The 20,625-nt window shown below is 38.1% G+C and overlaps 1 protein-coding gene across 2 annotated transcripts in view; it reads left to right on the forward strand.

The window, feature by feature from the left end:
• Positions 1–20,625, forward strand: part of SPPL2A (signal peptide peptidase like 2A) — a 56,117-nt gene that overhangs the window by 3,673 nt on the left and 31,819 nt on the right. The window contains exons 2-5 of one of the 2 annotated variants that reach the window (XM_027554023.1): positions 15,631–15,750; positions 16,054–16,236; positions 17,152–17,241; positions 17,700–17,833. In XM_027554023.1, coding sequence (XP_027409824.1) covers positions 15,631–15,750; positions 16,054–16,236; positions 17,152–17,241; positions 17,700–17,833 — 527 coding nt within the window. The remainder of the gene's footprint in view (positions 1–15,630; positions 15,751–16,053; positions 16,237–17,151; positions 17,242–17,699; positions 17,834–20,625) is intronic. The other variant, XM_027554024.1, reaches the window with a different exon arrangement.

Consider the following 20,625-nt stretch of genomic DNA (forward strand, 5'->3'; position numbering starts at 1 on the left):
CAGGGTCCTCCCATGTGTCCATGTGCGTCTCTTAGCCAAGCTGGATTCTAGCAAAGAGGCCTATGGGTAGTTGACATCACTTAAAATGAGGTAGTGGCCCCTCCCTTTTTGACCTCCAAAGAGCCTTTCTGCACATGTGTAGTCACAGAAGTCTCCTTGACTTCAAGAAAGAGAATATGGGATCTTCAACTCTTATCTAGGTAGTTGCTCCTCAGTCATCATGATTTTATGGAGTTTCTGTCCACAGGGGAGAAACTATTCAGCTGGGACCCATCTGTCTCCTTCCTGAAGTGATCATCAGGATCTCCAGCAGAAAACTCTCTTGCTGTAATCTTCCTTCCTTTGATACACTGTACTAACTCAAAGAATCTTCTTTAATCCCTTCTCTGTCAACTTCCTGAGGAAAGTAGTTGTGTTCTCCTACCCAACCTATCAGAGACATGCTTAGCTGCTGTAGTGAACTGAACTGTGTCCTCCCAAAATTCATATGTTGAAGCACCAACACCCAGTGTTGATAGTATTTGGAGATGGGGCCTTTGGGAGATAATTAGGTTTAGATGAGGTCAGAGGGTGGGTTTCTTGTGATGGAGTTGGTGCCCTTATGAGAAAAGACACCAGGAAGCTCACTGTCCTTGCCTTTCAAGAATATAGCACCTACACATACATTTCCTTAGCATCTCAAAATAATCCTGAGAGGAGTTTCTGGAAGATTACAGTTTGTCCTAGACCATATAGAAAGTCATCAAAAAGAGGACTAGAACCCGGGCTTTCTAGACATCTTTTTATATTTTTCCACTAAAAAATTTGTTTTTTGTTTTGTTTGTTTATTTATCAAAAATAGATCACTGGACTGATTGGATAAATTTGTGAATTTATTTTCACAAAAAAGGTCTAAAGATAGGAGAAGTCATGTTTATTATGTGTGTAATCATTTTTTATGATTACATTTAAATTTTATTAAAAATTTACCTGCAGTTCAATCTGTTTATAGAAATCTAGACCATAAAGCCTTCCGGTATGGACACTTACCCCAAAATACTAAATTAAAAAAAATGATTACCTTTAGGCCAGAAATTGCCAAACATTACCATGTCCTGTGGACTTAAATCAACTTGATTTATGGCTGGCCTTTTAGGCATTTGAGTTTATGACTTCTAGTATAAATCACAAATTCTATAATAGTTAAGTAGTAAGATTAAGGAAAACCAAGGAGATGTCTGGATCTAGGTAACAAATAGGATATAAGCCCCATGAAGGAGAAATTTTACCTGACTGATCCTCTGCTGTCTCCCATAGCACCTCATAGACTGCAGAGTATTGAATGGATGAAATAGTTACCTTGTTACTTCCCTGCCCCCTAGTATATCTTAGCCTGTTACATGTCCCCAGATTCTCCAAGTCTAAGGAATGATTCTGGGAATCTGCTTTCCCCATGGTGGCACAGAGACTCTTCTGATTCTCTGTAAATCTCTGTTGGGTGCCTAAGCTTCCATTGAGCCACTGATTAAGTAATTAAGATTTCACTTCATCTCTGAGGATCTTAGTGTACTTGATTTCAGTGCATCATTTCCTTAAACCTTGAATCCTGGAAGTAGTAGAAAGAATATAAGATTGATGATAGGATTTATTAGGGAGGAAAGAGGCATAATAGTGAGTTTGAAAATTACTTAGATCTGACTTTGGAACATCTATCATTCAGACACATAACCTCAATTCTGCCTTTCCTGTAGAGGTCATTTCAATTCTTACTGTATTGCTATTGACCTGAAACTCATAATCTGTGTAAAGAGAAAGAAGTTTGTAAAGAAAATGATACCTTCTACATTGGTCTGATATAAGGGTAATGTGCGGATGACTATTATTCCTGAGCATTTAACATTCAATGATTACATTGTAACTTTTAATCTTTTGGTTTAGAAATAAAGGGGTTTTTTTTAATTGCTAGTTCTCATTTTAAATAAATTCTGTTTGTTAGCAAAACTTGCTCCAAACCTCCAGCCCTCATATGCAGTATTTAAAATTAGAGGAATAGTTTAATTTGTAGATTTTATGAAGAAAGATCACAGGGGGGGTTAATGTGAGAGTTAGTCACATTCACACATTGTTCTTTCAAACCAGAGGATTAAGTATGTCTAATGGATAGCAATGCAAATAATGTGAAACAGGTTTAATTGACAGACTGTGGAGGTGGGTGGGGGAGTTGGGACCCAATGATACACATGGATAAGATTTTTGAGTGAACTTGTGGATGAAATGGTGGAACTTCTGGCCAAAACATGAGCATTGACTCTACCAGTACTCTAACTACGTACTGCAGTTATAGTGAGACTTGAACTTCTTAAGAAAATTCCTGGGAGGACCTCAGTAACATCTGGAAACCTGGTGAGTTTCACTGCTGTTTCACTGCTATCGGTAACCACATACTCTGTAGACAACATCAGAGCATCACTTGGAAGCTTGTTAGAAATGCATAATCATGGCCTCCTCCTAAGACCTGCTGGATCAGAATTTGATTTTAATAGAACATTAAATTCAGGAAGCACTGATCTATAATAAAGGATAAGAAATTGCTGCCTAGATTAGAGCATAATCTTTAGGCAAAAAGAATCATGCTTGACTAATTTGTTAAGGCTATTTGTTGTTATTGTTCAGTCCCTAAATCGTGTCTGACACTTTGTGACCCCATGGACTGCAGCATGCCAGGCTTCCCTGTCCTTCATTATCTTCCAGAGTTTGCTCAAATTCATATGTACTGTGTCAGTGATGCCATCCACCCATCTCATTCTTTGTTGTCCCCTTCTCCTCTTTCCTTCAATCTTTCCCAGCAAAAGGATCTTTTCTGATGAGTCTGTTCTTCGCATCAGGTGGCCAAAGTATTGGAGCTTCAGCTTCAGCATCAGTCCTTCCAATGAATTTTCAGGGTTTATTTCCTTTAGGATTGACTGTTTAGATTTCCTTCCTCTCCAAGAGACTCTCAAGAATCTTCTCCAGCACCACAGTTCAAAAGCATCAGTTCTTTAGCACTTAGCCTTCCTTATAGATTCAACTCTCAACATCCGTACATGACTACTGGAAAAACCATAGCTTTGACTATATGGAACTCTGCAAAGTGACATCTTTGCTTTTTAATATGCTGTCTATGTTTGTCATAGCTTTTCTTTCAGAGAGCAAGTGTCTTTAATTTCTTGGCTGCAGTCTCTGTCCCCATTGATTTTGGAGCCCAAGAAAATAAAAGCTGTCACTGTTTCCACTTTTTCCCCATCTAATTGCCGTGAAGTGATGGGACTGGATGCCATGATCTTCATTTTCTGAATGTTGAGTTTTAAGCCAGCTTTTTCACTCAGCTCTTTAACTCTCATCAAGATGCTCTTTAGTTCCTCTTTGCTTTCTACCATTAGAGTGGTATCATCTGCATATCTGATGATATTTCTTCCAGCAATGATTCCAACTTGTGTTTCATCCAGCCCAGCATTTCACATGATGTATTTTACATATAAGTTAAATAAGCAGGGTGACAATCAGATTAGTCAAGCATGATTCTTTTTGCCTAGAGATTATGCTCTAATCTGGGCAGCAATTTCTTATCCTTTATTATAGATCAGTGCTTCCTGAATTTAATGTTCTATTAAAATCAAATTCTGATCTAGCAGGTCTTAGGAGCAGGCCAAGACAAGGAGTACAGCCTTGACATACTCCTTTCCCAATTTGGAACCAGTCTGTTGTTCCATACCTGGTCCTAAACTGTTGCTTTTCAACCTGCATACAATTTTCTCAGGAGGCAGATAAAGTGGTCTGGTATTCCCATCTCTTGAAGGATTTTCCAGTTTTTTGTGATCCACAGAGTCAAAGGCTTTATCATAGTCATTGAAGCAGATGTTTTTCTGGAATTCCCTTGCTTTTTCTATGATCCAGTGGATGTTAGAAATTTGATCTCTGGTTCCTCTGCCTTTTCTAAATCCAATTTGTACATCTGGAAGTTCTCGGTTCACATACTGTTGAAGCCTAATTTAAAGGATTGTGAGCATTACCTTGCTAGCATGTGAAATGAATGCACTTTTTGCAGTAGTTTGAATATTCTGTGACTTGCTCTTCTTTGGGATTGAAATGAAAACTGACCTTTTCCAGTTCTGTGGCCACTGCTGAGTTTTCCAAATTTGCTGGCATGTTGAGTGCAGCACTTTTAACATCATCTTTTAGGATTTGAAATAGTTCAGCTGGATTTCTATCACCTCCACTAGCTTTGTTCATAGGCTTTTAAGGGAATTAAATGTATACAAGAGTAAAAGTTAACACTGTATTTTTCAAGCTTGATCTTGATCAAGTGAAAATAGACCAATTGGCAAACTGAAAAGATGGCATGGATTCATGATGGTGTGTATGTTAGATAAATTTTTAGCTAGAGAATTGTTATTTTGAAAGGAACGTGTAAAGACTTAAATTTGGAAAGTAGGTCCAATGCTGCTAGATACCTTTTGAAGGAGAAGGATAGAAGGCAAACCAAACTCTGAAATGCAGTCAAAGAAGAAACCTCGAACTGTGCTGTTAGCTTGGACAAGAATAGAAGGGCCTGTTTCCTAGATTAGTATTGGGCTGGTGAGTCAGCATCAGGAGACCTTGTGAACAGAGGCCAGGAATACAAACGCCTGTGCTTGGGACTACCAAGAGATTGGAGTATAAAGCAAGGATGTAGCCTCAAGAGACAGGGACATGAAGGTCAGCGCAAGACTGATTCAGTGTAAAAACACAGATGAAGTACAGCTCTTTTTGTATGTCCTTTTGTTTAAGGTCTGATTGGTCTGGGAAAATGGGGAGATCATGTACCTGCGTGAGTATAGTGTTCTCCATTACAGTTGGGATATTTTTTTAGACTTGCAGTAATCATTTGACACTTGTCATACTAAAAGTTATTTAGGAAAAAAATGATCAAAATAGGCAACTATAACATTAAGATAGACTTGGTCTTCCCTGGTGGTCTAATGGTTAAGAATCCACCTGCCAATGCAGGAGACATGGGTTCGATCCCTGGTCCAGAAAGATCCCATGTGCCATGGAGCAGCTGAGCCTGTGCACCACAACTACTGAGCCAGTGCTGCAAATTCTGCAAGCCATAACTACTGAGCCCATGACCCTTAGAGCCTATGCTCCACAACAGGTGAAGCCACTGCAATGAGAAGCCTGAGCACTGCAATGAAGAGTAGCCCCCACTCACTAGAGAAAACCCACAAGCAGCAACAAAGACCCAGTGCGACCAATTAAAAATAAAGAACTAAACATTGTTTTGAAAAGAAGATGATATGGAATATGATTGAAGTCAAGTGATCTGGATAAAGTAAATTTGGCAATGTTCATGAGCAACAGACATCCCATGAAGTTTTATGTGAGATACATTTTAATCAGAAAAACAGGAAGTACTGCTTTACTGGTTCACACTGTGGTCTAGTAAACTTGCTTCCCTTGCACGTGAACTCAAGCAAGATGTGGAATATAAAGACATGGATATGAGATTGATGATTCAACGGCCATGAAGAACACTTGACTCCATTACTAATGGTTGTAGGAACTGTCATTAAGACGGAAGGTTTAGGGTGAGCATTTAGGAGCACTTGTCATAGGGAAAGGAATTCCATGAAAGTCCTAGAAGTGGGGTTACTTGGAAGAGTGTAAGGAGAGCTGGACTGTAAAAAAAAAAGCAGAGCACCAAAGAATTGATACCTTCAAACTATGATGCTGGAGAAGACTCCTGAAAGTTCCTTGGACAGCAAGGAGATGAAACCAGTCAATCCTAAGGGATCAACCCTGAATAGTCTTTGGAAGGACTGATGCTAAAGCTGAAGCTCCAATACTTTGGCTACCTGATGCAAAGAACTAACTCATTGGAAAAGACTCTAATGCTGGGAAAGATTAAGGGCAGAAAGAGAAGAGGGCATCAGAGGATGAGATGGCTATATAGTATTATTGATGCAGTAGACATAAACTTGGGCAAGCTTTGGGAGATGGCAAGGGACAGGGAGACCTGATGTACTGCAGTTCGTGGGGTCACAAAGAGTCATGCATGACCAGGCGACTGAACAACAGCAATAAGGAAAAGATAAGTTCGAGTTTGGGATATTTAGGATGTGGGAGGAACTAATTGGGTATTAGAGAAATTTGAGTAGTGGTAGGAGACCCATTCCCAGTATCATGGCAGAAAGGGAGTTAACAGCTAATGCAGAGATATATGTGGCCAGTATTAATGCTGGAGGGGGATCTAGCTGCATAAAGGAACTTGAAGAACAGCAGAGTTGAAAGATGGCTGGTCTGGGTTTTAGAGAGCTCTGTTCTAATCTGGCCCCCAAGACCACTTGATTTTGATCATTTTGGACCTGTTTGAGCTATGAAGTAAAGGGACTAGATTTTGTTACCCTAAATCCCTTCAAGCTCTTGATTCTAAGCTTTTTATTAAGAGGATATTTTCATTACTGGTTGAAAATATAAACATTTTTTAAAGAGTTGCATAAAGTTACAGAAGACCAGCCCACAACTGATTACAAAGGAAAATTCAGATGTTTTGAAGCATGTCTCTTAACTGGCAAGATGTAAAGGAAGGTATCCTTCCACCATCGGGTCTTTCTCAGGTGATCTAGTACTAGCACGGGTGGACCACAAATCTCACCTGATTTGATATTTGTCATGTTTGAAGGGACACTGCGTTTCAGGCCTCTGCTTCCTAACGTATTTGGCCCACAGTGATGTGGTTTCTGCCAGTTGGCCCTTGAACTGCGTGGTTTTGAACTGTGTGCGTCTGATTACACTTGGATTGTTTTCAATATGTATACTATGCTTGTGATCTACAGTTGGTTGAATTTGTGTGGAAGCAAATCTGTGGGGTATGAACATACCTGAATTTCGTTGTCTGTCCTGGAACCAATCTCCCTGTTACTGAGGGATGACTGCGCTCTTGTTCCCTTATTGCTTTTGCTGCTCAAGGTTGAGTCCATAGAGCAGCAGCAGCAGGATCACCTGGGTGCTTGTTAGAAATGCAGAATCTCAGATTCCACCCAGACCCACTGAATCAGAATCTGCATTATAATATGATAACTAAATAATTTGTATGCACATTAAATCTTGAGAAGCACCATCCACATAGCTTTGGTTTTGTGATTGTTGTTGTTTAGTCACTAAGTCGTATCTTTGACTCTTTTTGCGACCCTCTGGACTGTGTAACCCACCAGGCTCCTCTGTCCAGGCAAGAATAGTGGAATGGGTTGCCATTTCCTTCTCCATGCAGCTGTGGTATTCAAACTTTAACAAGCTTCAAAATTTCTGTAAGGGCTTATTAAAAGTAAACTTCTCATTGTTTCTGATTGAGTAGATCTGGAATAGGGTCCAAGAATTTGCATTTCCAGCACCCTGAAGTGAAAAGTGAAAGTGTTAGTCACTCGGTTGTTTCTGACTCTGCAACACCATGGGCTACAGCCCACCAGGTTCCTCTGTCCATAGAAATTCTCCAGGCAAGAATACTGGAGTGGGTAGCCATTCCCTTCCCCAGGAGATCTTCCCGACCCAGGAGCTGAACCTGTCTCCTGCGTTACAGGTGGATTCTTTACCATTTGAGCCACCAGTGAAGCCCTTCCAATAGCCTAAGAACTACTAAAGCTTTTACTAGAGACTCTGTCTTTAATCATATTCTGTTTGTGATTATCTGTTTCAGGTTTGTTTTTAATCTTCCCAACAAGACTATAATTGCTTATTTAGTGTTTCTTGGGGGGAGGGGCAGCTTTATTGAGATATAATTTATATACCATAAAATTCACCCACTTAAAGTGAACAATTCAGTGGCTTTTAATACATTTACAGATAGGTGCAGCCATTACTACAGTCAATGTTAAAACATTGACATCACCTCAAAAAGAAACCAAATAGATAGAGCACAGAGGATTTTTAAGATAGTGAAACTATTTCTTTTTCCATGTGATACTGTAATGGTGGATGCATGTCATTGTATATTTGTCAAAACTTACAGAATATAAAACACCAGTTCAGTTCAGTTCAGTCACCGAGTTATGTCCGACTCTGCAACTCCTTGGCAGCACACCAGGCTTCCCTGTCCATCACCAACTCCCAGAGCTTACTCAAACTCATGTCCATCACGTTGGTGATGCCATCCAACCGTCTCATTCTCTGTTGTCTCGTTCTCCTCCCACTTTCAGTCTTTCCCACCATCAGGGTCTTTTCCAATGAGTCAGTTCTTCGCATCAGGTGGCCAAAGTATTGGAGTTTCAGCTTCAGCATTAGTCCTTCCAATGAATATTCAGGACTGATTTCCTTTAGGATGGACTGGTTGGATTTCCTTGCAGTCCCAGGGACTGTCAAGAGTCTTCTCCAACACCACAGTTCAAAAGCATCAATTCTTCAGTGCAAAGCTTTTTATAGTCCAACTCTTACATCCATACATGACTACTTAGAAAAACCGTAGCTTTACTATGAAAAACCATTACTACAGTCAATATTAAAACATTGACATCACCTCAAAAAGAAACCAAAAAGGTAGAGAGAGCACAGAGCATTTTTAGGGCAGTGAAACTATGTCTTTTTCCATGTGATACTGTAATGCTGGATATATGTCATTATATATTTGTCAAAACCAGTAGAATATAAAACACCGGGGGAGACTGTAAACTATGGACTTTGGGTGGTAACAAACTGTCAGTGTAGATTCATAGATGATAACAAATGTTAATAACAGAGGTTGGAGGGAGGCTATGAGTTTGTGTGGTAAGGAAAGATGTAGGAATACCATACTTCCTGCCCAGTTTTGCTGTGACCCTAAAGGTGATCTGAAAAATAAAGTCCATTTTAAAAAAGGGAAGAAAGAAAGAAACTTCATATTCTGGAGCTATCACTCCCATTCTCACCTTCTACCAAGCCCTAAGCAACCGCTAATCATCTTGTATTTCTCCTGCATGGTACAAGTACATGGCAAGGTGCTAGATATATTATTAATAATAACAGTTACCGTTTATTGTGAGCTTAATATGTGTTAACAGTTGCACGATCTAACTTAATCATTGTGACAGCTCTGTGAGATGTGGACATTTTTGTCGTATTAGAGTTGAAGAGGGAATTCCCTGGCCATCCAGTGGTCAGGACTTGGTGCTTTCACTGCCAGGGCCCATGTTCAGTCCCTGGTTGGGGAACTAAGATCCCTCAAGCCATGCACCACCCCCCCACCCCCCACAAACAACCTAATGATGATGCCCAGAACAGGTTACATGACTTGTAACATAGCCAGTAAATGGTGAACTGCCATTCTATCCCAGACCTATACTTCCCAAAACACATGGAGTCTATTGTTGATAAACTGAATTTTCAAAGCTGTATAATCTCTATGAGAAATTTTACCAAACTATTAAAATGTAGTGGAAATGCTTAAATTATTTGGGTATATTAGCTTGTTCAAGAAATTTACTGCATGTTCCATAACCAGTACTATTCTACAATTTTGTGTGGGTGTCCTTTCCTCGCTTATACTAATCTTCCACTAAAATTTGTGTTTGCCTTAGTAATTCCCATATCGGTGAGTTTTGCTTATGTCAGTAGTAGTTTTCTACTATCATAGGAAGATTGTAGTCCCCCTGTAGCAGTAAATGTTACTCATAGTTGGACATCTTTGTATTTTCTTATACTTTTAAGCTTTTTAAAAAATCCCTTAGCTTTTGTAATTATAAAAGTAATGCTGAATATCATACATATTTTTATATACATACATACAATACCATATTTTGTATAAAAGGAAATAGTGTATATGTATCAATATGGAAAATCTGACATATAAAATTTAAATTTTATGGCTTAAAGACTTGAATATAAGACATGACACTTTAATTCTCTTATGAAGAGCACATCGACAAAACATTCTCTGACATAAACTTTACCAGTGTTTTCTTTGGTCAGTCTGCCAGGGCAATAGAAATAAAAGCAAAAATAGACAAATGGGATCTGACAAACTGACGAACTTTTGTACAGCAAAGGAAACCATAAACAAAATGAAAAGGTGAGCCTGTGGCCTAGGAAAAAGTATTTGCAACTGAAATGACCTGCAGAGGTTTAATTTCCAAAATATACAAATAGCTCATGCAGCTCAGAAACATTAAAACAAATAACCCAATTGAAAAATGGGCAGAAGAGCTAAATAAACATTTCTCCAAAGAATACATGTGGGCTACATACAATCACATGAAAAGATGTTCAACATTGCTAATTATTAGAGAACCGCCAATCAAAACTACAGTGAGGTACCTCTTTACCCCAGTCAGAATGACCATCATTAAAAAGTCTACAAATAGTAAATACTGGAGGGGATGTGGAGAAAGGGGAACCCTCCTACACTGTTGTTAGGAATGTAAATTGGTGCAACCACTATGGAAAACAGCATGGCGATTCCTCAAAAAAACTAAAAATAGAGTTGCTATATGATCCTGCAGTCCCACTCCTGGGCATATATCCAGAGAAAACTATGATTCAGAAAGATGCATGCAACCCAATATTCATAGCAGCACTATTTACAGTAGCCAAGACATGGAAGCAGCCTAAATGTTCATTCACAGATGAATGGATAAAGAAGATGTGGTACATATAAACAACAGAACAGTACTCAGCCATGATAGAGTGAAACAATGCCATTTGTATCAACATGGGTGGACCTAGAGATTATACTAAGTAAGTCAAAAAGAGAAAGACAGATACCATACAATGTATGATATCTGGAATGTAGATATGTGGAATCTAAAATATGACAAAAATGAATTTGTCTATGACACAGAAACAGACTCACAGACATAGAGAATAGATTTGCTTAGCAGAAGGGGTGTCGAGGACGAAAGGATTGGGAGTTTGTAATTAGCAGATGCAAACTACTATATACAGGATAGACCACAAAGTCTTCTTGTATAGCACAGGGAACTATATTCAATATCCTCTAATAAATCATAATGAAAAAAATGTATATATGTAGAACTGAATCACTTTACTGTACAGTAGAAATTAACTCAGTGTTGTAAATCGATTATACTTCAATAAAATAAATTTTAGAAAAGCTACACAGTAGTATATATAGTATGATCCCATATGTGTAAAATAAACGATGTATATGTTTAAGATTTGTCTATCTTTCTATCTTAAATATTCATAGATAGTATCTGGAAAGACATAAGAAAAGCCCTTAAGGGGTGACTGTGGGCAGGATGGCAAGAGAGGGATTTCATACCTTTTTGTTTTCTTTGATTGTGTTTTCCTTTTTTAATTTTCTCTTTCCAGTCTTTTTACATCTTCATCTTTGCTTTTGTTTTCCTCTTCTTTTGTTTTTTAAACAGGCTGATGTGTTTCTCTCTCTGTCATTCTTTAAGTTTACATAAATGTACAGGTACATATAGGGACCTTTATTTTTATGAAAATAGGAAACATTGTAAATATCTTTCTGGAATTTGCTTTTCTCACTATGGATATGTATTTCTATAAGTAGATCAAGTTCTTTCTTTTTGAAGCTGTGTACAATACATACCATAATGTAATGGATCCTTATCTGTAGAAGATGTTGTTTTTTGTTTTTGCTATAAGAGATAATATTGCAGTGAATATCCCTGTACATTTATCTTTCTACAATCTTGTGCATTGTGTAATAATAATACAACTGTAGGATATGAATCAGAGAATTATATATATTAAAAACATTTGATCGGGGGGTGGGAGGAAGGCTCAAGAAAGGGGATATATATGCACATGTAGCTGATTCACTTTGTTGTAATGCAGAAACTAAACAACATTATAAAGTAACTATACTCCAATAAAAAAAGCTTGATTGATATTGCCAATTGTCTGTTGTAAAGGTTATACCACTTCAGCAGCCTTAGACACAGTTAAAACCAAGTCAGTCAGTTCAGTCCCTTAGTCATATCCAACTCTTTACCACCCCATGGACTGCAGCACGCCAGGCTTCCCTGTCCATCACCAACACTTGGAGCTTGCTCAGACTCACAGCCATTGACTTGGTGATGCCATCCAACCATTTTATCCTCTCTCGTCCCCTTCTGCTTTCAGTCTTTCCCAGCATCAGGACCTTTTCTAGTGAGTCACTTCTTCATATAAGGTGGCCAAAGTATTGGAGTTTCAGCTTCAGCATCAGTCCTTCCAATGAATATTCAGGACTGATTTCCTTTAGGACTGACTGTTGGATCTCCTTGCAGTCCAAGGGACTCTCAAGAGTCTTCTCCAACACCACAGTTCAAAAACATCAATTCTTCAGCCCTCAGCTTTCTTTATGGTCCAACTCTCACATCCATACATGACTACTGAGAAAAATAATAGCTTTGACTAATCAGCAAAGTAATGTCCCTGCTTTTTAATAAGCTGTCTAGGTTGGTCATAACATTTCTTCCAAGGAGCAAGCGTCTTTTAATTTCATGGCTGCAGTCACCATCTGCAGTGATTTTGGAGCCCAAGAAAATAAAGTCTGTCATGGTTTCCATTGTTTCCCCATCTATTTGCCATGAAATGATGGGACCAGATGCCATGATCTTAGTTTTTTGAATATTGAGTTTTAAGCCAACTTTTTCACTCTCCTCTTTCACTTTCATCAAGAGGCTCTTCGGTTCCTCTTTGCTTTCTGCCATAAGGTTGGTGTCATCTGCATATCTGAAGTTATTGATGTTTCTCTCTGCAATCTTAATTCCTGTTTGTGCATCATCCAGCCCAGCGTTTCTCATGATGTACTCTGCATATAAGTTAAATAAGCAGGGTGACAATATACAGCCTTGACATACTCCTTTCCTTATTTGGAACCAGTCCATTGTTCCATGTCCAGTTCTAACTGTTGCTTCTTGACCTTCATACAGATTTCTCAGGAGGCAGGTCAGATGGTCTGGCATTCACATCTCTTTAAGAATTTTCCAGTTTGTTGTGATCCACACAGTCATAGGCTTTGGCGTAGTCAATAAGCAGAAGTAGATGTTTTTCTAGAACTCTCTTGCTTTTTCGATGATCCAGCAGATGTTGGCAATTTGATCTCTGGTTCCTCTGCCTTTTCTAAATCTAGCTTGAACATCTGGAAGTTCTCAGTTCATGTACTGTTGAAGCCTGCCTTGGAGAATTTTAAGCATTACTTTGATATTGTGTGAGATGAGTGCAATTGTGTGGTAGCTTGAACATTCTTTGGCATTGCCTTTCTTTGGGATTGGAATGAAAACTGACCTTTTCCAGTCCTGTGGCCACTGCTGAGTTTTCCAAATTTGCTGGCATATTGAGTGCAACACTTTCACAGCATCATCTTTCAGGATTTGAAATAGCTCAACTGGAATTCCATCACCTCCACTAGCTTTGTTTGTAGTGATGCTTCCTAAGGCCCACTTGACTTCACATTCCAGGATGTCTGGCTCTAGGTGAATGATCACACCATCGTGGTTATCTGGGTCATGAAGGTCTTTTTGTATAGTTCTTCTGTGTATTCTTGCCACCTCCTCTTAGTATCTTCTGTTTCTGTTAGGTCCATACCATTTCTGTCCTTTATTGACCCTGATCCTGGGAAAGATTAAAGGCAGGAGGAGAAGGGGATGACAGAGGATAAGATGGTTGGATGGCATCACCGACTCGATGGACATGAGTTTAAGTAAGCTCCAGGAGTTGGTGATGGACAGGGAAGCCTGGCCTGCTGCAGTCCATGGGGTTGCAAAGAGTCGGACACGACTGAGCAACTGAACTGAACTGAACTTGCATGAAATGTTCCCTTGGTATCTCTGATTTTCTTGAAGAGATCTCTAGTCTTTCCCATTCAGTTGTTTTCCTCTATTTCTTCACATTATTCACTGAGGAAGCCTTTCTTATCGCTCCTTGGTATTCTTTGGAACTCTGCATTCAGATGGGTGTATCTTTCCTTTTCTCCTTTGCCTTTAGCTTCTTTTATTTTTCCTTTTTCATTTGCTTTTGGTTAAAACCAAATCCTGATTTAGGTACAGTCCTTTCCAAAAGGAGCTTAGGAGAATTACTGGTTCTTATCTGTGACAGGTAAAGGATAAATTCAGCCTGGAAACAAGGAAGTCCTCAAAGACTAATGGGGTCTTGTCAAAAGGATACAAAGAGCAAGGTGGAAGAGGCCATATTTGCAAACTGACCAAATTGGGCATAACTTGAACATCAAATAATCCCAAACAATAGATTCATTAAGAATTTAATAGCTCATTCCACCTCTGCTGTCAGAATCCAGTCAGAGCCACCAATATTTAGCTGCATGAAAACTGCATTTCTTTTTTCCAGAAATAATTTCCTTATGTAACATTTTATTTAATCTGATGGCATGTTTGAAGAATTCCCTACACTTGCTTAGATCCATAAGCTAATGAAGTCCCAAGTATGCCAGAAAGCCCTCAAACCCAAATGTTCACAAGAGATTTTAGGTAGGAGAGCATGGATTAGAGCATTTCTGTACTTCGTAGATATTTAGATTGACTTCTATGTAATTACCAAAATTACACATTTACAAAATTAATAGATCAAAAATGGTCAAATGTCGGTGCATACTTTAGTGGCAGAGGCTTGATAGTACACCATCTTTAACTGCCAAACAATCTTTTTTCTCCCTTTGGTTGTAGTGTAAGATTTTCTCAAAGGAGAGAGGAAGGATCTGGATTGATCCAAATTTAAAGGGAATTGTGATGCGGAGTACTATTCTAGTTATCTTGGGCTGTTTCTTCATATCATAGGCTCCACTCCCACCCCCCTACCCCCGTGTACTATGGTTTTTCTTTTTAGTCACTTAATACCTCTTGTCTCTCTTCTTTCTCAGTAGTGGGAAATGAGGCATAAGGAAAGAACATTCTTCTAGATCTTCCTTTTTCACTTTAAACTCTAGATTGGTCTTTTTGAATAGATTTTTTGCAGGGTCTTGAAAACTTGAGATTTCTAGTTTCTCTGGTTCATTTCCAAAGATAGCACTTAGAAGTTTACCCTACAACGCAGGAGACACTTGGAAGATCCTACGTGCCACAGAGTAACTAAGCCCCTGTGCCAGAACTACTGAGCCCACGTGTGGCACCTACTAAAGCCTGCATCCCTCAAGCCTGTGCTCTGTCACAAGAGAAGCCACCGAATGAGAAGCCTGCACGCTGCAACTAGAGAGTAGCTCCAGCTGCCAGAGCTACAGAAAAGCCTGCCCAGCGACAAAGACCTAGCACAGCCAAAAATAGAAGGAAAAAAATTTTTTTTTATAGTTTATCCTAGTAACTCATAGAATATGGAAGGTAAAATAGGTTAAGGGATTTCAGGTGCATTGTCTTTTATAGAATATGAGTAATGAAATAATAACTCATAAGAGATTGGGAAGTAAAGTTTCAGGGTGTGAAGGGAGTATCAAAGTTATAACATCATAACAAGATTCCTCCCTGGGATATGGCCCTTATAACATGGGCCATTAAGAAAGTGACTTCCTTAAAGAACGTTTTCTGAGCAACCATGTAGTTTTACTGTTTCCTCAAAGAAGTTCATTGGAGGACCTTACCCCTTAAGGAAATGTGGTCAAACCTGTATATAAATAGCTTTATTAAAATCTTTAGTTCTTGGCAAGCTGAATCATTGCCACTGTGAAAATTATTGTTTGTGTCCTAGACAGCTGCTCACGAAGCAATCCTCCATGCCTCTGGAAATGGCAGGCCTTCACCATCTAAGGACTACTGCATGCTATATAACCCTCACTGGACATCTCTTCCAAGTACCCTAGAAAATGCAGTAAGTAAATCACAGTTTCTATTTATAACAAAATAGTGAATGGTGAGAATGAGTGGTTATAATGTTTCAGTGTGTAACCTAATTGTAACATTACGATTAATATTTATTACTTTTGCTTTAGTATTTTTCTCTTTATGAGAAAAACAAGTTAGAAAATTTAAAAATACCTACCTCAAAGCCTGACTGTCATCAAATGTTTCTAATTTAAAGGAACTTTGTGTTAAACCAATGTTGATACTCTCTTTGAATGCCTTTAGGGTGAAATATGATATATATAATATTAAAGACATTTCTTCTTTCCAGACTTCCATGAGTTTGATGAATCTGACTACCACCCCACTCTGCAACGTTTCTGATATTCCTCCTGATGGAATAAAGAACAAAGCAGTTGTGGTACAGTGGGGAACCTGCCATTTTCTTGAAAAAGCCAAAATTGCACAAACAGGAGGTGCTGAAGCTTTGTTGGTTGCCAATAATAGTGTCCTAGTAAGTTATTAAACTATATAATTTCTTTTGCATTCTTGATACCAAATTTTACAGGAACTGAGCCATATTCTTTGTGTGTGGTTTGGGGCTGAGTGTTTTGGGGGTTTTTTGGGTTTTGTTTTAAACTTTTTTTTTTTTATTGGGCTATAGCTGATTAACAAACAATGTTGTGGTAGATTCTGAACAGTGAAGGGTCTCAGTTCAGTTCAGTCACTCAGTCGTGTCCGGCTCTTTGCAACCCCATGGACAGCAGTATGCCAGCCTTCCCTGTCCATCACCAACTCCCAGAGCCTACTCAAACTCACGTCCATCATGTCGGTGATGCTGTCCAACCATCTCATCCTCTGTTGTCCCGTTCTCCTCCTGCCCTCAATCTTTCCTAGCATCAGGGTCTTTTCCAGTGAGTCGGTTCTTTGCATCAGGTGGCCAGAGTATTGGAGTTTCAGCTTCAGCATCAGTCCTTCTAATGAATATTCAGGACTGATTCCTTTAGGATTGACTGATTGGGGTCTCAGCCATACATATACGTGTATCCATTCTCTCCCAAATTCCCCTCTCATTCAAGCTGCCACATAACATTAAATAGGGTTTCCTGTGCTATCGGGGCTGAGTTTTGAATAATCTGATGGTAATATTCATAAACATTCTGGTTATAATAGGTGTTTAATTGGAAAATTTTGTTTCTTTTCCACTCCTAGAATAGACATGATATGTTAGGAACGTGTGTGCTGGTATAAAATATCAGTTTAAAAAGATTCCAGTTTGAATCCTTTTTAATATTATAATATTAAGAAAGAAGACATGAAACATTGTTTTATAACTTTAAAAAGATATTTGTATTTAATGAATGATTTGTACTTTATTCTGTAAATACACTAGTAGTTCATATGTTTTCATAATTTTTTTTTCTTTTAGTTTCCTCCCTCAGGGAACAAATCTGAATTTCTTGATGTGAAAATATTGATTGCATTTATAAACCACAAAGACTTTAAAGATATGAAGCAGGTAAATTAATAATTATCTGTTAGATAAAGTTTATAAATAGTACAATTCTGTAATTTAATCCACTGATATTTAAATTATTATATATGTTCCATTTTTTAGTAAGATGGAGCTTGCTAGTCTTATTCACCCCTCCCCATTTAGCACAAGGTGTTTCAGAGTCTTGATGTTTGAGAGGATATTTCTTTGTTTCGACCTTTTTAAAATCTTTGTATCATATCATTTATCTTAATTTTAAATCCTTGAACAAAATGTCAATGTGTGAAACACCACACTTTTGCTTTTAATAAAACAAAGCCTCATAATTTTGACAAGACTATATTATGTTGTCAAAATAATTCTGTTATTCTTGACTGTCTATATATCCTTTCCATTCCAGAATGAAATTGGAATATTGCTGCCATACTCTATAGTAAAAAGAAAATGAATTCCAGTGTGTTAACTGTTATTTTGCATTTCAGACTCTCGGAGATAACATTATGGTGAAAATGTATTCTCCATCGTGGCCTAACTTTGACTATACTATGGTGGTTATTTTTGTAATTGCTGTATTCACTGTGGCATTAGGAGGATACTGGAGCGGGCTAATTGAATTGTAAGCTTAATTAAACTTCATTGTTTTTAAGATAAATGGTTAAAAAATTATTGTCTTTAAACATTTTATCATGTACCAACACTTAAAGTTCCACTTGTTCTCAGAATATAGTGCTGACAGCATTAGATCGCAGGTTTGTCCTCTCACAGACCTTCAACTTTTCACTGAGAGGAAGGGAGTTGTAGGTTCCTCTTGTTCTTCTGCTGGCAAGGAAACATTGAAGTTTCACCAAAGGCTCTTAAATTAAAACGTTTTATTACCTCACCCAGAAAAGGTGGAGATAGTTAGCATCCTAATGTACCTATTCGCTTAGATTGGAAGAAAATAAACAGAGTGGGAAGTTTTTCAGCTCCTCCTGAGTTGAATCATTACAATGTGACCTCACCATTCTATTCAGTGTTTTAGGAATTGGATATTAATTAAGCATGTCCATATTTTAATTTAAATATAGAAATCTCAAAGGTACATGAAATTTGGATTTGTCTATTTAATAACAACGTAAAGCCAGTGTTCTTACAGTTATGTACCTTTTGCTGTAGATTAAAGCAGGCAGTGTAGTTTAGAAGAATCAGTTCATTTTCATAACTCTGAGTAAAAAACTGTGCTCAGAGCACATTATTTTGTGCATAAAGGACAATATGTTCACCTTGTGAATTGATCTATAGATTCCACTAAAAAGGGCTTATTTGACGCCAGCTAAAGCTAATAAGCTTATTTGTAATTTCTTAAAATACTAAAATTTGATTGACTTACAGTAAGAGAAATCTAACAAGCATAGATTCCTAGAGTATTGAGCTTAAAATATTTTACATATTTGGAAAACACATTTTAGCATGTGTTAGTCACATGTCTTCACATAAGTAAGCATTATATTTTTCACTATTAACTTTATAAAGCCTAGTATGGAAGATCTCCAGAATCATTTTCTAGATCATATGCTAAAATGTTATAATTTCTGAAAAGCTACTGATTCATTGAAAATGTTTTTCCATTTAATATAGATTCTCACTGTACTTACATTATTATGTAAATTGTGTCTTTTCTAGAGTAGTGCTGCTCAAGATGTAATGTAAATACAAGCTGTCTTGAGATCTCATTCAGTTCAGTTCAGTCGCTCAGTCATGTCCGACTCTTTGCGACCCCGTGAACCACAGTATGCCAGTCCTCCCTGTCCATCACCAACTCCCGGAGTCCACCCAAACCCATGTTCATTAAAATTTTTAAAAATTCAGATTTAGTAGGCTTGGAATGAATGCTGAGATTCTGCATTTTTTAACAAACTGGTCCATGAACTTTGAGTTAGCAAGGCAAGCTTAATGTACCTGTCAGGACAGGCTCCTCCTCAAGAAAATTGGAGGTGGGAGAGCAGTACTTGTATGTAATCATAAAACATGATGATGGACAAAAACAAAAAATGTATTGCCTTCAGTAAGTAGGTTGGGGGAAGAGATATCTTTTACTTACAGAGTTAAGGATTTTGAAATTGAAGTGACCAGTTCTAAAAGTAGGATGTGGTGGTGGTGGTTTAGTTGCTAAGTCGTGTCAGACTCTTGCGACCACATGGACTATAGCCTGCCGGGCTCCTCTGTCCATAGGATTCTCCAGGCAAGAATACTGGAATAGGTTGCCATTTCCTTCTCCAGGGGATCTTCCCGACCAAGGAATTGAACCTAGGTCTCCTGTATGGTAGGCAGATTCTTTACCAACTGAGCTACAAGGGAAGCCCAAAAAGTAGGATAAAGATAGAAAAAACAAAGTGTGTATGTTGTGGGTGGGAGTGACAGTATAGAGAAAGAGTATTAATGATAAAATGGAAAAAGTTTCATAAAAAGTAGAATTATTGACATAAGGACCATTTACAACAGCATGACTGGATTTTGAGGGTATTACTTATGCTAAGTGAAATAAGTCAGACAAAGATAAATACAAGAACATCTCATTTATGTGTGAAATCTTTAAAAAAATGAACTCATAGGTGCAGAGAACAGATTGGTGGTTACCAGAGGTGGGGAGGTGGAGGGTGGGAAAAACAGGTGAAGGTGTCAAAAGGTATGACTTCCAGTTATAAGATAAATAAGTCCTGGTGATGTCCAACATAGTGGCCATCGTGCATGATTCTGTCGTCATATTTGAAAGTTGCTAATAAAGTAGTTCTTAAGAGTTCTCATCACAAGAAAAAAAAAATCTTTTTAACTATGTACTGATGAGTGGGAACTAAACTTATTGTGGTAATCATTTTGCAGTATATACAATTATCAAATCATTGTGTAGTACACCTGAAATTAATGTTATATGTCTTCTATGTCTTAATTTTAAAAAATAACACAGGAGCAGTTATTTAGCAAGTAAAGAGAGTTAGACTGAAAGAGAAGGGAAAAGAGAATATGGCTTAGGGAAGGAAAAGTTTACCAGAACAGGACCTCATAACCCAGAGTTAACCTGCCAAATGAAAGATGTACTTTATGCAAAAAGGAAAAATGCTTAGATTCCGTATAAAGACTTTTCAGTAGAGAGTTAAACTCCTGTTATAATGAGCCCTCATATAACTGGTGAAGAAGAAAATGGCAGTCTACTCCAGTATTCTTACCTGGAAAATCCCAGGGATGGAGGAGCCTGGCAGACTACAGCCCATGGGGTCTCAAAGAAGTCAGACACAACTGAGCAACTGAGCATGCATGCATGTAAATGGTCCTCATCATAAACTCAAGATGGCAGGAAAGAAAGCTTAGCTTCCTAGTGCCTGTGGCTCTCGACCTGATTTGAATACAGTTTTTTAAAAAAAGATGAGTTGT

Source organism: Bos indicus x Bos taurus, chromosome 10 (genome assembly GCF_003369695.1).
Source record: "Bos indicus x Bos taurus breed Angus x Brahman F1 hybrid chromosome 10, Bos_hybrid_MaternalHap_v2.0, whole genome shotgun sequence".
NCBI classification, from domain to species: domain Eukaryota; kingdom Metazoa; phylum Chordata; class Mammalia; order Artiodactyla; family Bovidae; genus Bos; species Bos indicus x Bos taurus.